Below are 24,948 nucleotides of genomic sequence, written 5' to 3'. Positions count from 1 at the left end.
CTGAGCTCATCGGCGCCCCCTGAAATCTCTGTAGGGAGCATATTGACCAGGCACTAAAACAAGACAACCCAGGATCGTACACTGATCGAACAGTGTGGCACCCATTTGCCGGCTCTTTGAATGCTGCCCGCAGATAACACAGGATTAGCTGGTGACCTCTCTCTTCAGCTCCAGGGACAGCTCTTGGCAGAAGTGAGACCAGGTAACACAGTGCCAAAGAACCAGCAGCCTTCTCAACCTAAAAAAAAAAAAAAAAAAAAGTGACAAAGTCTCGCTTTATTTGTCAAACTCAAGATGTGAGAGGCTGGACTCTTAATGAGCTGGAGAGGGGCTTGTTTGTTTTTTGAGGAAGTACATTTGGGATTCATCCATCTCTCAGGGAAATTACAAACACTTGTTAATGCAAGAAAGAGACAGACACAGGAGGCCAGAAATATAAAGATGTATACTCATTTTGAGCAGAACAGCATGTGTTCTCTGATGAGCTGAATATTTTTGTGGCAGATATTTCCAGCATCTGATTTTCCTGGTAAAGACCTGATATTTAGGCAATGTTCCTGACACTTACACTAAAGCAGAGATGCAGTCCTTGTTTTCAAAACAAGTGTTTGGGTAAAAAGGATGTAAGAGCCCTGACCTCCGACAGCACATATGAAGCCCAGTCTCCTTTTCAAAGGATTTTAACCCGCTTTCCTTCACCACTAGCATCAAGGGTAGCTGTATATACTTCAGACAACAGCAGGAGGAGGGGTGTTCCCCAACACACCTTCTGTGGGGTACGTATTTTATGTACATACAGGGAAGTGTGCTGGAGGCTGCCAGTTAAATCACATTGATCCGACACGAAACAGCAAAACCTGAACTCTGTAAGAGTGAGCTTAAATTAAATACGACTTCAAAGAATTGCAGAATCACAGAACGTTAGGGACTGGAAGGGACCTCAAGAGACCATCTAATCCAATCCCCCCACTGGAGCAGGAACACCCAGATGAGGTTACACAAGAAGGTGTCCAGGAGGGCTTTGAATGTCTCCAGAGCACGAGACTTCAGGGAGTATTTCAAAATATTCTTCCCTGGAAGAAGGAATAAGCAGAAGCAGGTTAGAAGAAATCATGGGAAAAAATGGTATATCACGACGTCTTTCCTACCGCGATCCCACCCCTCAGGGAACCAAAAACCCCGGGAACTGCAGCCGTGCGGCCGAGACGTGACCCCGCCCACCTCCCGCCCGGCCCCGCCTCCTCCCGCCCGGCCCCGCCCTTTCCCGTCCGGCCCCGCCTCCCCGGCGCCTGCGCGCGCCTGCGCGCTGCGCGGGCCCGGTGCTGGCGGTGAGATGGCGGCGGGCGGCGCCGCGGGGCCGGGCCGGTGGCTTCTGTGCCTGTCGCTGTGCGCGGTGCTGCTGCCGCAGGCGGCGTGGGGCCTGACGGAGGGCCTGTACTGCGGGCGGCGTGTCTGCTACGAGGTGCTGGGTGTCAGCCGGCAGGCCAGCAAGGCGGAGATCGCCCGCGCCTACCGGCAGCTGGCCCGCAAGTACCACCCCGACCGTTACCGCGGCGAGCCAGCCGCTCCGGGCGGCGATGACGGCGAGCAGGCGGCGCACGAGAAGTTCCTCCTCATCGCCACCGCCTACGAGACCCTCAAGGTGAGAGAGCGGGACCGCCGCCGCGGCCGGAGCCGCTCCGGTAAGAGACAGCGGAGGGGCCGCCCTGGGGGCCGTGCGGGGAGCGGGGCGGGCAGGGCCCCGGACCCGCATCGCGTCTGCCCGCGCTGCCGCTTCCCGCGGCGGCCTTGGTTCGGGAGGCGCGGGGCCGGGGCTGCGCCGGCGGGACACGCGTGTGGCCGCGCTCTTTGTTGCTGCCTTAGAGACCCGTCGGTACCTGTGGGCCTGTGAGAAAGACGGGGACAGGCTGCTTAGCAGGAGCTGTTGCGATAGGACAAGCAGTGATGGTTTTCAATAAAGGAGGGGAGATGCAGGCCAGACATGAGAAAGAAATGTTTTACACTGAGGGTGGTGAAATCCTGGCCTAGGTTGCCCAGAGAGGTGGTGGATCAGCCATCCCTGCAGACATCCCGGGCGAGGCTGGACGGGGCTCTGAGCAACCTGATCTGGGTGAAGATGTCCCTGCTCATTGCAGGGGTTGGACTGGATGAGCTTTGAAGGTCCTTTACAACCCAGACTATTCTATGGGCAACTCATGTGTTAACTGCGGGAAGCAAAATTAAGCAATTGCATGTTGCAAGAAGAAAAATTGTGGCCTTAAAAATACTGTGAGAGGTGTATAATCTCCTCCAAATTTTGCTTGGCAGCTGTGGCTCATCAGCTGCATCTGCCTCTGAAGTGGATATTAAATCTGGCTTGAACATGAGGGTTCTGCCCAGCGTTGGCCATGCACACCTCACAGGTGTCTTCTTCCTGGGACAGGAACAGAACCTCTCAGGTTTACACTTGTGTGTATCGCAGCAGGCTCTGCAGCATCAGTTTTGTGTTCCTTTGTGTGGACTCAGCCAGCTTGCTTCCTACCAGCAGTCAAGGAGGGGGAAAAAAATCCTTAAACTCTCTTCAATAGCCAGTCCAAGAGTGCATGGAGGGGGTACGGCGCTTTTGAAGATCCATTTGTATTTAAAGTGAACCAGCTGGGTTTTATCTTAGAGGTATACCTTGAGATAAAAAAAGTAACAGTGACTTGAATAGCATATGGGGTCTGTAAGGGAGGCTTATCAAGGCAAAATATGTGTGGCTTGGCAAAGATGCAACTCAGGAATGGAAGAAAGAAACCTGGAAGTGTTTTAAGGCTGTGAGGGAGAAAAAAAGGGACTTTTTGGGAAGTAGGAGAGGAATGCAGTTGAGGCTGACAAAATTAAATTTCTCATCTCTTAGTTGCATGGTTGTAAATGAGAAAGACTCAGAGAAGATGAGAACAATGAGGTTTTGAAACGGCCTTTCATTGGACAGATTCCACAGCCCTGTAAGCTAATTATAAAAGATTTGTAAAACAATCTCTTAATACATTCTTCATCTGAAAATCTTTCCCTGAGTGATGTTTATTAACTCTTGTCCATCTGGATTTCGCATTCTGAAGTTAAAAATACTTATTATGTGGATTTCATTTGCCTGTCTTCATTTCAGTATTAAATGTCTTCATGCAGTGCGTGCTCATGCATTTAAGACCACATGTCAGATGCGTGTGGGCAGATAAGTGCAAGAACAAATTAACTGAGAATCATAATCATAGAATCATTTCGGTTGGAAGAGACCCTCAGGATCATCAAGTCCAACCATAACCTAACTCTAGCACTAAACCATGTCCCTAAGAAGAGAAAAAGGTCCCCTGAGAAAAGGATCAAAGATTTTCCTGTGTGTTTCATACTTGGTTGGGCTATTGCAGATTTTATAGCAGCATGGTCATTAATGAGACATAAAACACAGCTATAACAGAGTAAGTGAAAACAGGAATCTGAACCTATGCATGTATTTCTTCTCATCCTGCAGGATGAAGAGACACGAAAAGATTATGACTACATGTTGGATCATCCTGAAGAGTATTACAGGCATTATTATCACTACTACAGCAGGAGACTGGCACCAAAAGTGGATGTCAGAATAGTGATTCTAGTTACGGTGTGTGCCATCTCCGTGTTTCAGGTAAAATTTCACGTTTACATGACGCTGCTCAGTGGTGAGTTTCTGAATGGGAAGAGAAGTGTCTGCAGCTCCTTTAATGTGCCTTAAACAGCATCAGTGAGAACTGTCCCTGTCTGCTGGGGTAAACTTCTGTGTGGTATCTGTCACAAATCTGAAGTCAGGATGTATTGAGCAGATGTTTTGGCTGCCCTTGTGACCTTGGACAAAGGTAGAGATTAGTTTATTTTAACAGTACGATATTTCATAGAGACTAGTGCAGATTTTTTAAAGCAGATACTTAGCAGATACAGACTGGGCTAGTGCTACAAATAAGCTTTAGTCAGTCTGTGAAGCTGCGTAAATAATTTTTTAAAAAAACAGACTAATTGCAAACTAGATTCAAGGCTCATTTCAGATGACAGGGCTGAATATCGGTTTACCAATGTGTGAGTCATACATTGCAGTGTATTTTAAACACCACAGTGAAGTAAGGAGAGAAGTGAATTGAGTTCAGTGAAGTTTGCTCTGAAGGTGGTGGTTCCAAGGTCAAGAAAACAGCCTGTGTTGTAGAGGGGAAAACTTGTGCTACTGCTGACAAATATTTAAGTGAAGAAGATGCATGACTCTCTTACCATCTGTTAGATTACTGCTTCAAAACATCACTAAAAATAGCCTAAAAATTTAAGAGATTAAGATAAAGCTCATTATGTGGCGCAGATAGATCACTTTTTTAGAGGGATACTGGAAGTTAAACCAAAATACATTTATCAAAATTTGAGAGCTTGGAATAATAAATCCCAATGGCATATGCAGCCAAATACTTAATTTGTCTTCAGACTAACTTCAAATGGCAGAGTTTCATTTCACCTCTTATTTTGGGTGTAAGTGAAGAGACTAATTTTCCTGCAGTCCAGCTGCCAGATGGTTGCAAATCCCGTGTAAATGTCTGTGTAAACTGACTTGCCTTTCTCTTGCTTTCTGTTGTTTCTGTTTCTTGACCTTTCTTAAAGTTGTATAATTTGTTTGTACATGTCTTTTGTCTTGGTGAACCAAGTGAAATTCTCCTTTTTTTTAAAGTTGCCTCAATAAGACATGTTCAGTTCTGCCACCTTTATTTCTGGTTTGTTTGGCTTTGGTTGTTTCGGTTTTGTTTTTCCCGTTGAAATTCAGTAGCTGGAGATTAGAGAGGGATGTTGAATCCTGTAAAGTCAATCCTGTCAGACTAATGAGATTTTAACATGCTTAATCTGTGTTTCATTAACTATTTTAAATGGGCAACAATTTTATAATGAAATGTTTGTATACCAGCTACTTTATTTATAAATCCGAGGGAGCTCCTGAGAATGTCCAGCACAGCCTGGCCTTTAGCCTCAGGAGATTAACATCTTCCCAGGAACAAAACCGATCTACCAGTTGCTTGTCCTTCCTCATCACTATATATTGCTGTGAGCTATACATCTATGTATCTGTTTTCCCAGTGCTTTACTAAATTTGGAGGAGTAATTGTAGCATCAGTAACACTGCAGAAGTACCGTTACCTTCAGTTTTTACCCTTGCTGTAACGTAACTGTGGTTAAAGGTGTATGACAGCGGGGTTTTTTCCCCTGGCAAACCTCGCAATAGGAATGTGTCTGTATAAAACCAGGGTTTTTACTTTCACTGTTCTTCAATTACAGTTCTTCAGCTGGTGGAGTAGTTACAACGAAGCAATCAGCTACCTAGCTACAGTGCCAAAATACCGCATACAAGCTACTGAGATTGCCAGGCAACAAGGTTTACTCAACAAGACTAAAGAAAAAGGCAAGAACAGGCGGTCTAAAGAAGAAATTCGTGAAGAAGAGGAAGAAATCATCAAAGACATTATTAAAAATAAAATAGATATAAAAGGCGGTTATCAGAAGCCCAAGATATATGATATCCTTCTATTTCAGATCCTTCTTGCCCCTTTTTACTTGTGCAAATACATAGTTTGGTACTGTTGGTGGATTTATTGTTTCACTATTAAAGGGCAAGAGTATGGTGTAGAAGAGAAGCTGTATATCATACGAAGGTACATGAAGATGTCTCAGTCTCAGTTTGACAGCCTAGAAGATCATCAAAAAGAGACCTTTCTGGAACGGCAGCTGTGGATACGAGAAAACTATGAGGTGGGTATCTGTGTTGGAAATGCTGATATTAGTTATCCAGAGTAAGAACAGCTGTTTTGTGAAAGTGCTTGGGATGGGGCTGTGTGAAGTATTGTTTCAATTTTAGCTATTGTTTTCTGAACTGAGAGCAGTTAGACAGCCACTCGTTGTGTTTTCTTCAACTTCCTATGCTGGTAGACAACAGCTCCATAGATACAGGAAGGAATTTGCTTGGAATCCGTGTGTACAAGATTTTGTTGAATCTGATGAAAGGCATTCTTACAACAATGTGGTAGGTCAAAGTTAATACAGTAGATTGAAGACTCTTCTCCCAACAGTAATAATTTATAATAGGGATTACATGAATCATCTGAAACTCCCGTTTCATTAGTGGTTTAAGCCATTAATTCTTAGCTCCTTTTTTTCTAAACTGTCCCTTGATTGTTCCTTGGCTGTCAGTGAATCATGGACTGTTCTTGATGTGCTCTATACCTATTCAAGTAAAGATGGTGTATGAAATACCATTGGCTACAACTGTTGCTCTTGCCATGGACAGCTGCTTACTAAATAGTTGATATGTAATATTTTTTTTTAAGTGTTCTGTGAGAGCAGTGGAGGAACATTAGCCACAGCATGGAACTTCAGTCCAGAATGACTTGGGATGACAGATTGACAAAACGCTTTCCTTGTTCCACAGAAGCTCATCTGTGGGCCATCTGGAGGGGAGGGTTTTAGAAGAGAAACTGAGAATATGAACTTGGCCTGCTTAAGGGGAAAAGGAGATGTTGCTGCTGCTCTGCATACACTGGGAAAAGAAATGGGATGGTAGCAGAACTGCCTTTGCTGGTGTCAGGGCACCAAAGATAAGAAAATGCTTCTTTAGAAGTAGGCAGAGGTGGATTAATCTAGAAACTAGAAGAAGAAAATAGTAAACTTGATGCTAATGTAAGGAAAGGATTAGCCGACAGGTATACATTCTTGTTGAATTATGATGGGTTTGCTAGAAAACAATCTGGAAGTCCAAAGATCGAGTAATGTTACCAGTTAAAGCGGATGTTATATGGAATAAGTAAGATAGGATGGATATCCTGTTGTAGAGAAAAAAGGGACATGATTTGGGTTCCATGCTATCTCTAACTAGTGATATAAAAGAGCTGAATATGAAAGAGCTGTATTTGCCAGTGTGAAGTCTGTTTAGTCATAAGTCATCTCCTGTGATGGCCAGCAGTTGATTTTTGGTGAAGAATACATGAAAGTTGCACCTATATAGCAATATTTATCCAGTATAATTTGCAGCTTTGACACTTCCTGAAAAGGAAAGTGTGTCTTTGTAGGTAATAGCTTTAATGAGTTTTTCTTTAATTAACTTATCTCTTATCTAGTCACTACTTGAATGTATTAAAACTTTCAGTGTCTGCTGTACCATCTGGTCATGAGTTCAGCAGTATGAGTAGATGGTTTTTTTGAAGCCACCCAAACACCTGCTGGTTCTTCTATTATTGGAAGTGGAGAATAATCATGCTTTATTCTCTTTTCTCGTGCTACCTGTGCTCCTGTGTGCCACTACCATATGCTTACTTGAAACTCATGTCTTATGTTGAAAAATATGCTTAGATGTTTCTCCCCAAAAGCTTCTCTGTACTTGGATCATTGGAGATGCATATCTGCATATTGTTCAGTTTTTCATTGTCCGTTTAGGATGGGAAAGACCAGTAATTTCATACAGAGATACACCAAGGTTCTCCACAATATTTTTTTTTCCGCTCTTTTGCTTTCCTAAAGATTTGTAAAACCTCCATGGTCACTGACCATCGAGCTGGTGTATTTATAAAGCCATCTATAATATTTTAAAAACTTTGCTCATGCATAGAAGAACCTTAAATTTAATTCCTTTCTGGGAAGAAGTCAGATGACACTGAGATGACATAAACCTGTATAGTGTTGAGATTTATTCTGGTTTTATCTACATAAACTGCCTTCCAGAATAAAAAGGCAGATGCTGTTGCTTTTTTCAGATACTCGTCTTTGCTGGTAATTGTAGTTTTTATTACAATGGCACCAGTTCTTAGTTGAGAAATTTAATTGGAAATTTAGATTTCCGTAGTAGTATTCTATCCAGACTAGGACTTTGAAATGGGAAAACAGCTAGAGCGGGGAGCTGAACAACTGCATTGAACTGCATGTGTGCTGAGAAGGGACTCAAAATTTGGCTTTCTGAGCATTAGCAGTTCTTTACTGTAAATGTTAATTTGCTGAATGCATGAGCATATAGTTCTTTAGCAACAACAACAAAAAAAACAACAAACAAACAAAAACCACAACAAAACAACAGCAGGGTTCTGGAGCTTGCAGCACCATCTCAGCTGGAGGGACACCTACGCTTTTATGTTGGTCATGATCTGCTTCTACACTGTAACTCAGTCTTCTATAAAAGCAATAATCTGGTGAATGGTTGAACTACAAATGCTTACACCCCCATTGAGATTTCACTTCATCCATCTCTTCAACCTTATTAAAAACTTTTGTTTGTCTGTCTGTCAGGTCTATAAAAGAGAACAAGAGGAGGAGTTAAAGAAGAAGATGGCCATGGATCCCCGGTGGAAGAGGTACCGGAGATGGATGAAAAATGAAGGACCTGGAAGACTGACTTTTATTGATGACTGAAAGTTGGTGAACAAAATCTGTGCTGATGCTGAAAGTGATTTGCAAAACTTTTCACTACATCTTTCAGAGTTTTGTCTGCTGTGTCTCAGCAGTGATCTAAAACTCAGGAATTATTAAATCAGGCCGAAAAATAATACAGGTTTACCATTTTTATAAGTCAGACTTACTAAACAGGCTCAGCTCAATGTATATATGCCATTTACTTGGGGATCTCAGTGTGGAATTCATAATTCCAAACAATGTATTTTCTCTACACATTTCATGATCAATGCAACCATAACTTTAGTCTTTCTGAAAATGTTTTTAGATCAGTCCTTGAAAATCCTGCTTTTCCTTTTTAAACTGAAGGGTTCCTGCAAATGGACACTGGAAATGCTTATAAAGGATTCTGAAGCAAGGGCCTTTTTCTGTTTTCCTCTCCCCTTCCCTGTACTTTTCAATCCAATTTCTAAGATGTCAAATTGTTTTTTGATGTAGACAATATGGGGATTATACCAGACTTCTTGTTTTGCTATTCCTGATCAGTTGGAAATGAATGTTATTATTGGTGGGAATAAATGATGCATGACTGATGATCATTGTGATGCAAACAAGCCTCACAGAGTGATTAATGAAATAGTATGCTTAGATATTTTGTGTTTGGTTTTTCATCTTGTATGTTGGGTTATACCTGCTTGTTCAGAGCAAGTGTACCAGTGAATTTTAGTCTACTCAATGTGACATTTCTTTCACCAAAGCATTGGTAAAAGGGAAAATGACCCTTTTGTTTAAAAGGGCAATTTTGATGCCTTATGTAAATAAAAGTTTATGTAATATACATTCTGAATTTCTATAAATTCTAAATCTAAATTATTCTTCATGTTTATCCCTTCTGATCAGGCTTCAGAATACTTAGAATAAATAATTCACAACAGCGTTGTGTTTTCCTCTGCAACGCAGCCCAGGTCAGAACTCGCATGATTTGCTGGTAAAAGGGGTTCTGTTACCGTATTTCTGTTCAGGAGTTTTACTGGGGAAGGGTCAGGTGTGGAGCTTAGCCAGATCGGGCCTCTCCTGTCACTTGTCACATTTGTAAAAGCAAGTTCCTCAGAAGTGTTTCTGCTGAAAACAGTGCTAGGTTAGCTGGCTTGTGTGGAGACTGGTTTTGGGAGAGAAGCTCTTGAACTTGGCTACTGCGAAAACCCACAATAGCTAAAAGTTTTGAAGTTTTGAAGCGAGATGTTTCTGATTCTGCACAGGTGACCCATCCTCATTCTTTGAGGAAGAGTTACTGTTCTCTGAGCCTCTTTTGCTATTTTAGCTTTCACTGGTTCTTGGAGTGCTGTCTCAGTTTTCTATTTGAAGTGATACATATTCAGAAGCATGTTAGTAGTATTATACTAAATGGCTAACTTCCGTATTAGTAAATTGAAGAGGGACTGCTAGATTTGTTCTGCATCTCTGCTGCATGTAGTGCAGCTATAAACTTAATTTGCTTTATATTTAATGGTCAATTCAAATTTTAAACTTGTTAAAGAAGTTATCTAGAATAAGCTGTGCTTACTTTCATTAAGTAATCACTACAAAGATGTTAATGAAGAGAGACCTTCACAGCTTGGGTGTGTTGCAACTTCATCCCCCAAAACACAAGTCAGCCTTCTGCGAGAATGGAAGGGGGAAGATTAAGTTGCTGTGATAGAAACAAAGGGAATAAAGGTAAGCACAAGTAAAATGCTGTTGATTATTAGGTAAGACAGTTATACCTGGAAAAGAACTATGCAAGTGCATGCAAGAGGATCTAAACCTGCCACAGGTTCATAGGCTAAAAGCTCTGGTGCTCTTGCCCTTGTGCCCAATTTTGCTCCATCCTTTCCCTCCCAAGACAAGTTTCTGGGTTATACAAATAAGCAGTCAAAACACAGATCTGTTTTCCTGTTTTGCACAGGTTGGTTCTAATCAGGATTAATTTCCTGACCTGACACTACAGTACGAAATCAGCACAGCAGAATTGCAGTCCCTGGGGAGGACAGTACTGGCTCTGTGAAACTGGCCTGATACTGACTGGAGAAGGGAAAGTTAGCAGGTATTGTACAGGCTGCTGGAAATGAGCTGTTCTGCCAGGCCAGCTCACAGTTGCTTCTTTTCTTGACATAGGAGCCCTTTGAAAATAACCAGGCACAGGCATGGTGTGTCTACAAAGCTGTCAGCATTGCAGTGACACCTCATTAGCCAAAGCTAATGAACATTTCTAGCCTAATGTCTCATTTTACGTGTAAAGGATGTCTGTCTTCTGGGTATAAATTTTCAGGCCCTATTTTATCTTGAAGTTAAGTTGACAAAACAAGTATATATAAGAAAAAATAAAGCAGGAATGAAACTGCTGAGAGTTACAATACTACAGCTGGTAATGCCAGCAAAGATCGAGATGACCAGAGAGAAGTGTTTGCATGAACACGTACTGCTGGGACTGGGTAGCAGTGAGATCTTTGTGTGAAAAAGTGTGTCAAGGCAATAAGGTCTTGGAGAAGAACCACCTGGCCTCCAATTTTTTTTCAAATAACTGGGTCTGTTTTGTTGCATGTATGTACTTTCGAATACATAGTTTATCTAAGGTGAAACATACCTGTGCAAGGTGTGCAGAGCCAGAGCCTTTCACATTCAGCGTGAGTCGTCTCCGTGACTGTGCTGAGGTCTGATGGAGGCTCAAACATGTCTGTGACTGCTGGTCCTTATGTTCTGAGCAATCATTCAAGGCTATGAGCTTCATCCTGACAGCTTTCTAACAGGCCAGCAAACTGATGGCTGGCAAAACCACACTGAAAAGTCAAGTTAATTATTCACGGTCACTCATGAAGAAGTGACAAACAGTGCGGGGGGGACCCAGCAACCCTAGCAGCAGTGGTGGGGCAGTTTGAGCCCAACAGCTGCCTGTAGGCAGGATAGGCTGTTGGTTCAATCTTTGCAAGCTGTTCAGGATCAAGGTTTTATTTGTTTTCTCTTTTTTATTTTTTTTTCCCCTTTGCCTCGCTTTTACCCTCCTCCCCTGCCCTTTTCTCCTCTTTCCCCACCCTTTTCACCTTCCCCCCTTTTTTCTTCTTTTCCTTTCCTCCAGCCCCCCCTTCAGCCGCCTTTTTTACTTTTTTTTCCCTCTTTTTCTCCTTTCCCCACCTTTTTCTCCCCTTCCCACTTTTTTCTTTTTTATATTTTTTCTCGACCCCCCCCCCCTTTTTTCAACCTTTCCCTCTTCAATTCCTTTTTTATTTTTCCTCCCTGTCCGGTTTTAACCACCGAGGTTTTCTACTCCCAGACCAGCTGTGGCCGCCAGGGCGGGGCCGGGGCAGCTTCGGCCCCTCCCCGGGGCGGCTCCGCGAGGGCGGGTTGATCCGCGCCAGGCCAAGCCGAGCCGTTCTGCCCCGCTGCTTGCTTCCTTCCCTCCGTCCGTCTGTCCGTCGGCAGCCCGCGATGTCGTCGGGCGGCAGCCTGAGCACCATGCAGCGGCTGGTGGAGCAGCTGAGGCTGGAGGCGGCTGTGGAGAGGATCAAGGTGAGCGGGGTGCGCACCCCGGGGCAGGAGGGGCGGACGAGCTGCTCCTGCTGTTTCTTCCCCCTTTGTCCGTGTCGCCCGCCCTGGGAGCGGGTCGGGGGGCAGGGGACGAGGGGCGCCCGCGGTGGGGTTCAGTGGCTTTCTCTGCTGGAAGGAGCTGTGATAAATAGTGCAGCAGCGCCGGGTTAGTTCTGCACCAGCGAGCACGATAATCGAGGGCAGGTCCCTAGCCGGGACCAGCCGAGTTCCCCCGGCTCTGAGCGCTGGCGGGCTCTCAAGGAGGGGCGGTGTGTTTGGTACCAGCTGACACGCTGGGGAAAGCTGGCAATTTTCTACGCATGCATGCACCTTCCGCTTGCAGACTTCCAGACAAAGACGGGCTAGCGAGGCAGCGCTGTCATCTGCCAGCTCCTGAGATTCGGTTTGGTTTTCCCCTGGCAGCCCGGATTCACTCGTGGAGACGTGTCCACGACAGCTCTTGGTTCCCAGCATGTGGTGGGGTCCACAGCTGTTTTGGGAAGGCAGTTCTTTCCAGCTATACACAAAATCCAGCATAGGCTGTGATGAAGAGCAGATTAATTTATATTCTGCCCTTTCCTCTTCCCTCATCATCACCATTTTTCTCTGTGCAGTCGCAAAACAGCAGCTTCCATAATCTGACAACAGTGCTGGTATATTGAGCTGCAGGATCCGTGCTTATTTATTTAAAAATAATTTAAAATACCTTTTCTCACTATTCCTGTCCTGAGCTGTTGAAAATTTGAAGTGTCCATTGCAAGATGAAACCAGTATAGCATTTGGACATCACCCTGATGAGTGCATTAATGATACTAAATTTTATAAGCAAACACTGAGTCAGCAGATGTTTGATTAATCAAAAGTGACTGTGGTTTATCACTGCAATGATGTGTGGGAATCTGTGAGATGGCACAATGCAGAGCAGAAATAGAGACTCTGTGGCAAGAGGGATATTTAACACAGAAATGATTGACTAGATATTTCTGTTGCTTTATACTGCCAGCAATAGCCTGGATCTCTGTTCCTGTTCATTTTGAGGCGTATAGCCTTTCCCTGTTGTTTTTTTGGGTGGGGTATAGAAAATATAGTTTGTAGTTTATTGGAGGTTACTTTCTGGCAGTAACATATTCTGGAGCCAGACTTCTCAAGGCTACATATTTATTATGGATTTGCTTGTATGTCAGGGAGGTTTGGCCTTGGTGAGACCTCAGTCTCATCTTGCAGGATTTTGTGCAGCTCTCCTGTTCCAGGAACCTGTTAGTGCCTTTGCGCAAATGAAATGCATGATTAAAAATGTGTCTTATAAAAAGTGTCATCTGAGTTTCTTGACATGCAGTCTAAAACCATTGAGGAATATATTCAGCTGGTGAAAACCCATTTGGATCAGTTTTAGCAGACACCGAGATGGGAGAAAATGTTGTTTTGGCTACTTGGAGTAGACAATGTGGTCTCAGAAGGAAGCTGGATATGAAAGGATTTTTAAAAATACATGCAATACTACAAAGTTCCAATGGTGATTTTGTTTACCCTGCAGCTAAAAAAGCAGACAGGAACAATATTTTCAGAAAGAGGAAACTAAGTGGGAACGAAGTACCCACACACATCATGCACGCAGGAGGCTGCTGCAGGGAGCGTGTTTGTCCTGTGGTGAAATACGGCAGAAACCCTCGTACCTTCTGTGTGGACTGGAGGAGTAAAGAATGTTCTAGGGGCCTCAGTAGGTCTAAGATTGGGCAGATCTGTCCTAGAACAACATTCTGCTGCTCTCACACAGATGCCAAAAATCAGGTGTGCATCTTTCTGTGAGCACCAGGACATACGCAGCTCAATACATTTTGCACCGTTTCATAGAATCACAGAATGTCCTGAATTGGAAGGGACGCACAAGGCTCATCAAGTCCAACTCCTGTCCCTGCGCAGGACAACCCCACAGTTCACACCATGTGTCTGAGGGTGTTGTCCATCTCTTCTTGAACACTGTCAGGCTTAGGGCTGTGACACCTCCCTGGGGAGCCTGTTCCAGTGTCCAGCACCCTCTGGGTGAAGAACCTTTTCCTAATGTGCAATATGAACCTCCCCTGGCACATCTTCCTGCTGTTCCCTCAGCTTCTGTCATCAGTTGCCAAAGTTAAGTGTTTGGTGTCTGCTCCTCCTCCTTTCCTTGTGAGGAAGCTGTAACCACCATGAGGTCTCCTCTCAGTCTCCTCCAGACTGAACAAACCAATTGGCTTTAGCCGTTCCTCATATGGCTTCCTCTCCAAACCTTTCACCAACTTCATAGCCTCTTCTGGACACTCTCCAGCAGCTTTATACCCTTTTTATCCTGTGCTGCCCAGCCCTGCACACAGTGAATGCTCCAGGTGAGGCCGCACCAGTGCAGAGCAGAGCAGGACAATCCCCTCCCTGCCCGGCTGGCGATGCTGTGCTGGATGCACCAGGACACGGGACCCTCTTGGCTGCCAGTTTGGCAGCAAAGTGCAAAGAGATGCAGTGAGGAACAGCTGACTGTGCTGTGCTCGTAGGGCAAGCCATGCCATGAGTGACTTGCTATTCATTTTCTCCAGAAGAAGCTCCAGGCAGCCTTGGTCTGATCAGCGTTGGCACGTACCCGTGTGGCACAGTTGGGTACCAGCAAGGGGTCGGCACCGTGGTTGAGGTGGGAGTGCTAATGTGCCGGGGGCCCGAGGGGCTGGGCAGGAGACCTTCGCAGCCTCCAGAAAGAGGTTCTCCTCAAGGAAAAGAGTGACAAATCACACCGACTAGGAGGGATCCTTGCTGCGGGTGCTTGTCCCTGTACTCCGCTCAGGAGAACCTGGGAGGCCATGGGAAAATGATTTGCTTAACAACTCCCTGAAATGCTGACAGCTGCTGGGTAAATTCGGGCAGTTTCCAGGATGAATGTTGTGGAGGAAAGCTGGGAGGTGGTGAACAGGACAGCAGTGAAAGCGCGAATGAAAGAGCACACTAGGCCAGATTTCCCACAGGCTTCGCAATGCTGTTAGATGGGATGGCCAAGAACCAAAATCCCATCAGGGCTAGAGAGTGGCCTCTTCAATCAGGAGGCTGGGAAGTGGGGATGGTCCTTCTGGCCATTATCTCATCCCTCTGCTGGCAAGACTGCAAAGTTGTGTCAGAAAGCAAATGGGTATTTCAGGAGTTCTGTAATAAAGGCAGAGGGGGACTTGTATTCCCACCAATATGCTCAGTATTTACTTTTGTAAAAAATGTAGCAGACAGCATGGATTTTGACAGTTCCCTGCAGCTGTTAGCAATGTGTGTCTGAGAAACTGGGAATTCCCCTGTGTTTTACTTCAAAAATACAGGCACACGACTGACTTGCCATCCATAGGGAGATCTGGGGAGTTGAATGCTGGAGGCCTCTTCCCTTTGGGTTCCACAGTGTATTCTGCAACTCTGGACTGTCCTCTTGGGGGGCTGGACTGTGATTTGAAGCCCTCACTTTGCTGCCAGAGGAAGGTTGCAATTTGGTCTTAAAAAGCTTTTCATCCTCACCTTTTTGCTTTCATGCCTTATTATGCTCCTTCTTGCTTAACAGTTTGGATATGAAAATTCTTTTTATAAATTATCTGAGGATATAAGAGTTCAAATATAAAACTGTAAACAGTACAGTAGACTGCAAAATATTGTGGTCACAGTACTGTGCATTTTAACGAGGTCAGATTCCATTGCACTTGCACTTCAGTCATCTACACGCCTCTGGCTCATCACTGGCATACTATTTAATGTGTATTTCATCGGAGCTTCCTAAATATGTGTCTGTGCTGATTGATTTGGTGTTTTCAAATCCAAGAGCTGACTTGGCTGCTCTCCAGCTCTGTTTGATAATGATTATCCAGGAGGAAATGCCTAATGGATGCTTGTGAATGAATTATTTTCCTCTCTGGATTTGTTTTTCTTTCTCCTTTACACAGGTCTCTCAGGCAGCTGCAGAGCTCCAGCAGTACTGTATGCAAAATGCCTGCAAAGATGCCTTGCTTGTTGGAGTTCCTGCGGGGAGCAACCCCTTCCGAGAACCTCGATCCTGTGCTCTACTCTGAAATCAGGTAATAAAGCCACAGATACCACGATAACCATTCTAATTTGAAGCTCAAGCCCTAGGAGGGACAAGAGCACGTGGTAATAGTTGTTTGAATGTCGAGCTCTTGGTAGCAAAGTATTCATCACTTCCCTGCTGGCTCTACAAATTGTTTTCTGTTTCTTTCAAGTGTGGCAATTGAAGCATGTCTCTCTCCTACAACTTTTTCTAGAGGTGTTTTGTTTATGAGTTGTTTTTGTTTGGTTGGTTTTTGTGTTTGAACCGCTCCAGGGTAATCAGCAGCATCCAAAACAGTAAAAAACTCTGTGACCCACGGCTGTATTTGACGCAGCCAGCTACAAAAACCAGTCACGTACCCAGCTTGAAGAAATAAGACGAAGCTGTGGCAGTTGCACGTGTTCTGATTACTATCTCACAGCTTAAGCAAGAACCATGTGAAAATACATTTCGTCTTCAATGCCTTATTGCAGCTCCCATGGCTGTGTGTGTCCTGAGGCTCTTGCATTGCTGTTGATGCAACACCAAGAGTGGTGGAGGCAGAGAGGAGCCGAGGCAATCTGTCATTGCAGCCTTCCAAGCCCTTCTCAGCACAGGTCTGGAGGATAAGCTGCTCCCTGAACAGTGCCTGCCTTGGCACTTTGCATTGCTTGTACCTGTAGAACACCCGCAGCCTGAGCCAGGGGGTGGGCGACCCTCCAGCGTCTGCACATCTTTGGGATGCAATTCCGGGGTTCCCGCTGTCGTCTCTCCCATCTGCCGCTCAGATGTCAGCCACTGCAGCAGGAGGAAGAAGGGCCATGTGTGCTGGTAGCTTTGGCCAGGATCACACCGTCACTTTCGCTGGGAAATCTTGTTGCCTTTGCATGACAAACAAATGTGGAAGTAGGATATTCAGAAAGGGTTACTCTTTGAAAATAAAAATAGTTCCTGCTAGAGCTATGAAAAAAACTACAGAGAGAGGAAGAACCACTGAATTTTGTTCTTTCTTTGAGAGTGCTATCAAAGTGAAAAGGAATGTTTTCTTTAAGGGCAGACTTTACACTAGAACATAAAGTGGTTGTAAAATCTTCCCCTTCCTGCTGCCAGGGCTCCTGAGCTTCCAGATATGCTTGTGCCTCATCAGTAGCGCAGTTTTGATTGTTGCTACATAGGCTTGACTAAACAGGATTGGAGATGAAGAGACTGAACAACTGAGCATGAGATACTCTTCTGGAAAAACTTGGCGCAGGGAGAAGGCACAAACAGAAGATTTTCTTAATTTAGGTGCTACCCATAATTCTTCCTGCAAATAACATAAAATTAATAGATGATTAAAATAAGATAAATAGAATAAAATTCATAGTGACTGTTGCATGTGTTCTTCTGTTATTGGAGCAGCTCTCCACTTTTTTTTTGTCTTTGCATGTGTATGTATGTATTTCTAGGATTCAAGTATGTATTTCTAGGAACATCCAGACAGGATATGAAACATTCTTTCAAACAAGTTTGATTAATTTATGTTAATTTAAGAAATTCATAGCTCAGTCCAATATGTCATTTAGTTATCTTTTGCTGATAGATCAGTTCTCTGGTTTAATGTTATTTATCTGTCTTATGATCATAAAAAATGAAAGCAAAGTCAAAAAGCCAATCAAAAAAATGTGTGGTATTCAAGGATGCCAACATCCAACAAAGGAAAGTGGTTATTTTTGTTTGTTTGTTTGTTTGTTTGTTTTCAGTGCAAAGAAGGTTTTGTGTTATGATTTGTAAGAGAAATGTATCAGCTTAGGAAAATGGCATTTAATAAACTTCTTTATTTCCTCTTATAGGGAAGGTCACTGGAGAGCTGCCTTCGAGCATGACATGAATAACAACTGCCTTTCCTTCAAAAGAAAAGTCTCTCTCTGTGTCCCAACATTTGTATGGCTAAAACAACGTCCTTGATATTTATGTTTGCTCTTCTGAATTTGTACTTCACTATTTTTTGCTAATGTTCTTACAGTTTTTTTAATGTAACTCTTGTACTTTTAATAATCGTCACCATTGTTACTGCACTATGCTAACTATACAAATATTACTTGAGAAGTTTACATTTTAGAAAACAAAAACACATGAATTTTTACCAAATTGCTTAATCCTGTATTGGTAAACTGTTACACTGGAATGATCGTAAAATCTATTTATTTTTTTCCAAAATTAAACATCCAAAAAGTGAATTGTTAATGTGTAAAAACTAAATAAAACTAAATGCTGTTAGTACTGAAGTAATGGGCCCAGGGGGAATCTTGCTTCCATTAGCAACAGGTGGAACAAACTACATTTTTTTCAGGTGCATCAAACTACATAAATGACACATACAAGAAACTGCTGGGCACAATGTGTAGCACAGGCATGTTTCTTACAAGACTTCTAATCTGTAATACTTCTAATCTGTATTTGTAAAGGTACTGCCGTGGTGGAATTTCCTTGACATGTTTAAAATGTGACCAAACAGACACTAAAAATCCATGGACACCAAATGATAGTTGCATGCACACTTGTCCAGGTTTGCCATACACAAAGCTTACTAAAACGTGCTGGTGATTTGCCTTCATTCTTTTATAGAGCTCTTTTACAAGGACAACCAACTTTTTAAATAGGTTTTTAATTTTGTCTACTTTCTATTGTTTGTATTACTCTTTTAGAAATTTGGAAATAAAGTTCCTTTCCCTACTGGCTTTGAACTCATTGTTTAATTGTAACAAAGAGCAGATACTGCAAGGAAGAGGATACTTTGATTTTGCAGTGGGAGGCCTCAAGCTATTTGGCTTTTTCGGAAGGCTGCTATTGGATTTTTAGAAAATGTGTCTTATTGATAGAAAAAAATCGTATTTATAGTTATTTACTGTTTTTGTGGTAAATAGTAACAATGTTACCCTGCTCACTTAAACATTTTGAAACTGTAAGGAAGAAGTTTGCAATCTGAGCATTTAATTTTCATTAATATTCACTGAAATGGGGCAATGAGAGTCCTTCATGCAGTTCAGTCTTTGCCACAAGATTTTTATTCTTGCTGCAGGAAGACATTGAAATGAGAGTCATAATACCACCAGTATGTATTGTGCCTCTAAACACAGATGAGAACATCCTTCCTTCAGAGCTTTTCTTCGCTCTGGCTTCCTTTCATTGTAGGTTGTTTGAATATGGCAGTTTTTATTTTAGTACTCGCATGCACACACTGCGGAAGTCTAGAGGAAGCATGGTTATTCTTGCACAGAGACTATCAGAGGCTCAGATTGAGGTCACAAAGCTTGAGTCGGGGAGGGATGACAGTGTCCATCAAATGCCTCTGAACAGGCTGCTGGCCACTCCCTCCCCACCAAACACTTTGTATTTCTTTAACTTCCCCCCATCCCCACATCTGTTTCTCTCCCAGGGCTTCTCCGCTGCATACGCCTTAGTGTCCTCACTTGGAGCTGGAGTTCTGCAGTGGCTGCTGAGCTGGCATGAGAAACTGCCAAGCCACAGCATGCAGGAGAGACTGGCTGCTGCTCACCAGTTGCTGTTGTCTCTTGGCTGCCGTGTCCATCTCTGTGTGGGATCTTCCAGCTGGAGCACCAGCGTGGGCACACAGCAGGTCCTGACTGCATCTGCATTGGGCACCAGCAGTGCATGGGAAGAGCTGTGCAACGGTTGTGAGATGGGGTGGGAGTGCTTCATCCTGGTGTGCCTGCGAGCGTGGTGGTTCTTCTGCAGTCCCACAGGAGAAGGACACAGATTCCAGTCTCTTCAGAGGAGCGTGCTTGCTGCACCCATGTGTGCTCAGGGCAGTGCAGCTGAGCTGCTGGGTACAAGCCGGGAGAGGGATGACATCAGTGCCACCTCTGTCCTCCCATGCATGGTCTGTAACAAAAGTTGGGTGTCAGAATGAGCTCCAGAACAGAGTTGGTTGGTGTTAAGGTTCTTGGGTTTCTGTGGGGAGTCAATTTTACAAAGCATGCCGCTGCAGGTCATTTTGTGTTGGCTAAACGAAGCAGCCTGCATCTTTGCAGGTGAGCTTTTGCAGGTCTCCTTTTTGACTGTCTGCTTCTGCAGGAGCAGAACAGGGTGTCTCATCCCTGCCAGGTCAACTGGACAGTGTCTCATCTCCAGCTGCAGGTGCACCTGGGTCTGCACTGCTTCACTGAACCAACACTGAACAGCATTGCACATGCTGCCCCTGCTCCTACAGCTGTCATCTGCAGTGGGGTTGAAAACATCTTGCCTTCCTTTGCCAAAGACCATCCAAGAGGGCTGTCTGCTGAAGACATTTTTTCTCCCTAATCGAAATCCAATGCAGATAGCACCTGAATTTGCTTCACTTACTTAAAGCAGGTGACATGCCTTTGTTTTCAAAGTGATCTACAGCTTATCTGAGCTAGTCTTCCATGGTCATGAGAAATGTAGTGTCAGCCCTTAGCTGTGGGAAACGAGGACATAAATACATAGCTTGGGAGTGGCAGCTATAATATTCTCCACTGTGGTCATCTGTGACTGAGACTTCGTAGAGCTGAACTCCTAAAAGAACAGATTCCTGGGCCTTTCAGTCTAGGAGAGTGCTGAAAAACAGAGCCAAACCCATGATGCAAAGAGATGGAAAATGGTTAGGTCAAGTAACCACAAAAATGGGCCAGAAATAGTAAGCAAACTGCAATTTTTATTTAAATCTTATTCTGAGCAAAGTAGAGAAAAGCTGGCTTGTTTGCATTCTACTAAAGGTCTTATGTTACACTTGAAAGGGGTTTCTAAAGTCTTGCAAACAATTTGGGCACAAATAACTTGGGGATATTACTGTGAACTAAAATTGCTATTAGTCGTGTCATCACATCTTTAGGAATTCTCAGCTAAAAATCAGCACTACATTTTCTTTGAGAGACCAAAGCTTTCTCACCTAAATGCTGGATTTTGTTATCCAAATAAAGAATATGCACTCAATGAAGGCTCAATGTCAAGAAATTATTTTACTGCAAGCATAAACTTTAAACTTGGTGGTTGTTTTAGTGTCCCCCCCCCCCCCCCCCCCCCCTTTCTGTTACTGCATCAAAGTTAAAAAGATTTCTAAGTCTGAAAACTGAATCACGTCAGCTGAAGGCCACTGAACAGACACAGACATTCTGGAGCTGACAGGCATTCCTGTGCAAACCGTGTATGCATTCCTGCAGCAGAATGGAGTTACTGTCTACCACGGCTCGCACACGTATTTCCAGTTTCACTGCCAAATCTTTTGATGGAAAGTGACGGTTCCAGTACTACTCTATCCTCTTTCTTACTGCCTCCCAGGTGACTCCCATCTCCCTACTTGCTGATGCACTGTAGCAGGCTGAAAGATGTGGATGCCAACAAATGTCCTTCCACCAGATTATGGAGAGAGCTAAGGGTCACAGCTTAGTTCTCCCAATGCAATATATCAGAATTCTAAATTCAACATGTCTTTCACATGTTGTCCACAAAACAAATACGTTTTTCAGGAACTCACCATGTGGGTTCTAAAGGAGCTGTCAGAAGAAGCAGAACTGAGCCCAAGGGACAAATACAAAGGGTCACAGAGAAAGCTCTAAAATTTCAAGAGCAGCCCTCAGATTTTGGCAGATTGGTCCATCTTTAATTTTGGGAAGCTGCATGCTCTGGGACCAGACACAGGTGCCTTGAAACCTCTATATTCTTATCTTTTTTAAAATTAATATTTTATTTTTGTATAAAGAGTGATAAAGTACCTTTATATCACCCATGAGAGCAAACAGAGAAGCAGTAATTCTGCAGGTTCAAGGAACTAGTTTGTTTAGTAAAATCTTAAAAACATACAAAAGAAGCCTGAATTATTAAGGATTTCAAACCCCTAATTTTTCTCTAAAAATAAACAAAAAAAATGAATTTCATCTATTTCCCTTCAAAGAGTTTAAGAATTTTAAAAAGTATGCATAGTAAGCAAATCCCCATTTCATTCAAAAAAATTTGAGACGTGTTTGTCCATCACTTCTTCCAGGGACTCTTTCATATGACAGTCTCTTTTTTTTGAACTCTGGTACTTCCGCAAATCCTGAATCTGTAAAAGAAGTGGAAAGAAAATATATGTACAATAAACTGCAAATACAACACGAATGCAGACTTAACTATATGTTTCTCAGAAACAACAAAAGACTTTAGCTTTAACCAGGATACTCTAAATGAAAAGTATCAACTGCCATAAAATTAAATATGTAAAGATTAATATTAACTACTACTTACTACAACTGATCAGTTTAATGCATATTGTCCTGTAATAATAACAGAGTACCTTATACAGAATAAATACATCTACCTGCACTATGCTTAACCACAATATTTCAGTAAAGTTATAAATGCTTATTTCTATTTCATTAACTATACACTCAGTACTATTCAGCAGTTGTGAAAGTTAATTCTTTTTAACTGGAAACGTGTTCATGTTTCTGTTAGTTATTTAAAAAAGCCACTTACATTCTTAAGATTCAAGTATCTTTACAATAAAATATTTGAGTGGTTGCTTATTCAAAATAAGCTACTGTAAGAAAATTCTGAATTCTGTTTAGTCTTTACAAACAGTATTGTCAGAAAATTTTAACACTGACCTAAAGGCTTCATCTGTTCCTGTGGAAATACTGACTTGTCATATTAGCATTAATTGTTTGTGGTTTAATAAAAGCTTGAACTGAAGCCTAAAGATATACCTGGGGGTTCCCAATGTGTCTTTTTAACTTGACCTTGTATACATTTCTTAAACTTGGGATTCCGCCTTTCTTAAATCTGGCACTTCAGAAGGCTTTCACTTTCATTAGTGTGCACAACTATTTAGTACACTTTCTCCCCCCTGCCCTAGTAAATGGAAAATAAAGTAAAACAAGCCTATTCTTCAAAAATCTATAGCAAAAATCACTCCTCCTTTTTTTTGATTTGATTCATGTTGTTTAAGTATACCTTTACCCTACTGGGAAAGAGTATTAGATAGCTTATCAGTGGGAGATCACAGTGTTTTCAGAATACTGTAAAATTGGTACCAGAAGAATCTCCCCCATCTCTACTGAAACTCTTGTATTTATAATTTTATACTGTCAGTGTCAGTTACAGGTTACTGAAATAGTGTTATCTACCCAGTAATACTCCAGGTCTCAATTTTAATCCCAACAGAAGGGCAACAGGTCTGTTAGGAGTTTCTGTATGAACACTTTGATTTCCATAGGCTGAAATTTAAAAGCAGTTCACCATATCCAATTAAATTTTCCTCTCTTTGCTACCATAATTGCCTTAAGCAGCCTACGAAACATAATGATATCAATTAGTTACTTGTGTTTTCATGAATGAGTCTGGTCTAATTAGTGAAAGCATTTTAATGCTGTGCAGACCTTGCTGTACCTCCAAGAGATTTAGGGACAGGCAGCAACACAGAAAACATAAATTAAATAATCCATGCTAGGAGTCATGCACTTTTATTTGAGAAGCTTAACCTTGTATTTTTAAAGAATGTGGCACTTCACCTCTAGGGAAGTGTCAGAATAAAAAAAAAATACTACAATATATGATACAGCAATATTTAGCTTGACAGGGACTAGTGATGCTTTCTTACTTTTAAGACACCATGGATACATATCATGGCTTATAAAAAAGGTCTGAAGCTGACTATCTTTGAGAAAGTAAACCAGGGATAAGAAAATGATCAAAAAAAAAGAAAAAAAAGAGAAGCCTGAAGATTTTATACAAGGACTGTACACACTTTCAGGGTAAACAGCTAAAAAATATTCCAAGAATATGGGAACTGTATAAAACAAACTTAGAAAGGTGTCAAGAGTGAAATTCTTACTCCGTGAACACCAACGGCAAAATCACAGCCATTAGCGGTATCTAAATTTCACTCTCGGAATTTGCCGAATCTACTTTTTGTCCTACAGAGAAAACACTTTCTAGTCTGTTCTTCCCCCTTTTGTCCAAACCTCTGTTTACAAAATAATCTTTCCCGTAACTTTTAAAACAATTCTGGCACCTTCATTATGCACATTTCAGGCACTGCCAAAGAGAGGAGAAGCTGAAGCTTACAATATTGGAGAACTACACTTTTCAATATTTCAGCAAGGAAAAATAACAGTAGTAACACAATCCTATTTTATTAAAAAGTATTCTTACACTCAACACAGAAAAGAAATGTTTAGGAAGATTTTATCACAGAAGAAATAGATATGCAAGTACGATTTTAGTAAAGGAAACATGAAACTGTCGGGCTGGACTGGATTTAACAACTATTTGAAGAATACACAAAATCTAGTCTTAGAGATATTCCTGTGTCCAACTGAGTTACAAACAGAGTTTCAGAAAATTCTGCTTGCCTTGGACATACCTGTTCTATTTTTCTCATTTGTCCATAAGAATGTTAGACTTTGTTTTCTCTTTCCTTTAGATTCTCTGCCTATTTGGTTAAAATTCAGACTTTGAAGCTCATGTGGGTCAACAAAAAAATCAGAGAGAAAAGTATCAGATGCAAAGGAATCATGGGCGCCTGCGGATGAAGAGTCATTCCATGGGGTCTGGTCAATCAGAGTTCCTGGGCTCTTGTATGTTGTATCTCCAAATTCTTCTAGAAAACTCTTAGAGTTCTCCTGAGGTGCATAGCCACTGAAAGTTGCAAAGAAATTCTCTTTTTCAGAGTGTTTGGAAGAATGATCAGAGCTACAGTGTGTCTTGAAAGGCTGTCTTTGAACATGAAGAGAATTTGTAACATCAAGATGAGCGAAATCTTCACAGTCCTTTTGCACAGCAAAGGAATTCTGCTCCCCTCCCATAATTACGTCTGAAGAATATGATTTCTTTTGCATATAGCTTGGAAGATCAGGGTCAAAAAAACCCTGACGACGATTCAATGGAGGAATTAGGCCTTCAGAATTCATATGAGATGCTCCTGGCAGAGAAAAATTCGAACAATTACGTTTGGAGAATGA

The 24,948-nt window shown here is 42.6% G+C and overlaps 3 protein-coding genes across 4 annotated transcripts in view; 2 read left to right on the top strand and 1 right to left on the bottom strand.

The window, feature by feature from the left end:
- The first annotated feature begins 916 nt into the window (after positions 1-916).
- On the top strand, positions 917-9,231 carry DNAJC25 (DnaJ heat shock protein family (Hsp40) member C25). Its single transcript, XM_065861452.2, is given in 5 exon segments — positions 917-1,179; positions 1,182-1,642; positions 3,491-3,643; positions 5,299-5,769; positions 8,290-9,231. Coding segments are annotated over 5 exon segments (1,362 nt in total). The 5' UTR covers positions 917-1,025; the 3' UTR covers positions 8,413-9,231.
- Positions 9,232-11,747: 2,516 nt separating this feature from the next.
- GNG10 (G protein subunit gamma 10) lies at positions 11,748-18,700 on the top strand. Its single transcript, XM_065861453.2, has 3 exons — positions 11,748-11,934; positions 15,885-16,016; positions 17,818-18,700. Exons 1-2 carry the CDS (start codon positions 11,854-11,856, stop codon positions 16,008-16,010), a joined length of 207 nt encoding a protein of 68 aa, XP_065717525.1. The 5' UTR covers positions 11,748-11,853; the 3' UTR covers positions 16,011-16,016; positions 17,818-18,700.
- Positions 18,701-21,037: 2,337 nt separating this feature from the next.
- SHOC1 (shortage in chiasmata 1) overlaps positions 21,038-24,948 on the bottom strand; it is a 58,295-nt gene continuing 54,384 nt past the window's right edge. Inside the window, exons 28-29 of one of the 2 annotated variants that reach the window (XM_071802362.1) lie at positions 24,351-24,908; positions 21,038-22,049 (exon numbers count right to left, since the gene is read on the bottom strand). In XM_071802362.1, coding sequence (XP_071658463.1) covers positions 21,949-22,049; positions 24,351-24,908 — 659 coding nt within the window. In that variant the 3' untranslated portion in view covers positions 21,038-21,948. Of the gene's footprint in view, positions 22,050-24,350; positions 24,909-24,948 lie in introns of those variants that run through there. The other variant, XM_071802361.1, reaches the window with a different exon arrangement.

Source organism: Patagioenas fasciata, chromosome Z, assembly GCF_037038585.1.
Source record: "Patagioenas fasciata isolate bPatFas1 chromosome Z, bPatFas1.hap1, whole genome shotgun sequence".
Lineage (NCBI taxonomy): Eukaryota > Metazoa > Chordata > Aves > Columbiformes > Columbidae > Patagioenas > Patagioenas fasciata.
The sequence above is the reverse complement of the archived record's forward strand: the minus strand, read 5'-3'. Positions and strand labels throughout refer to the sequence as shown.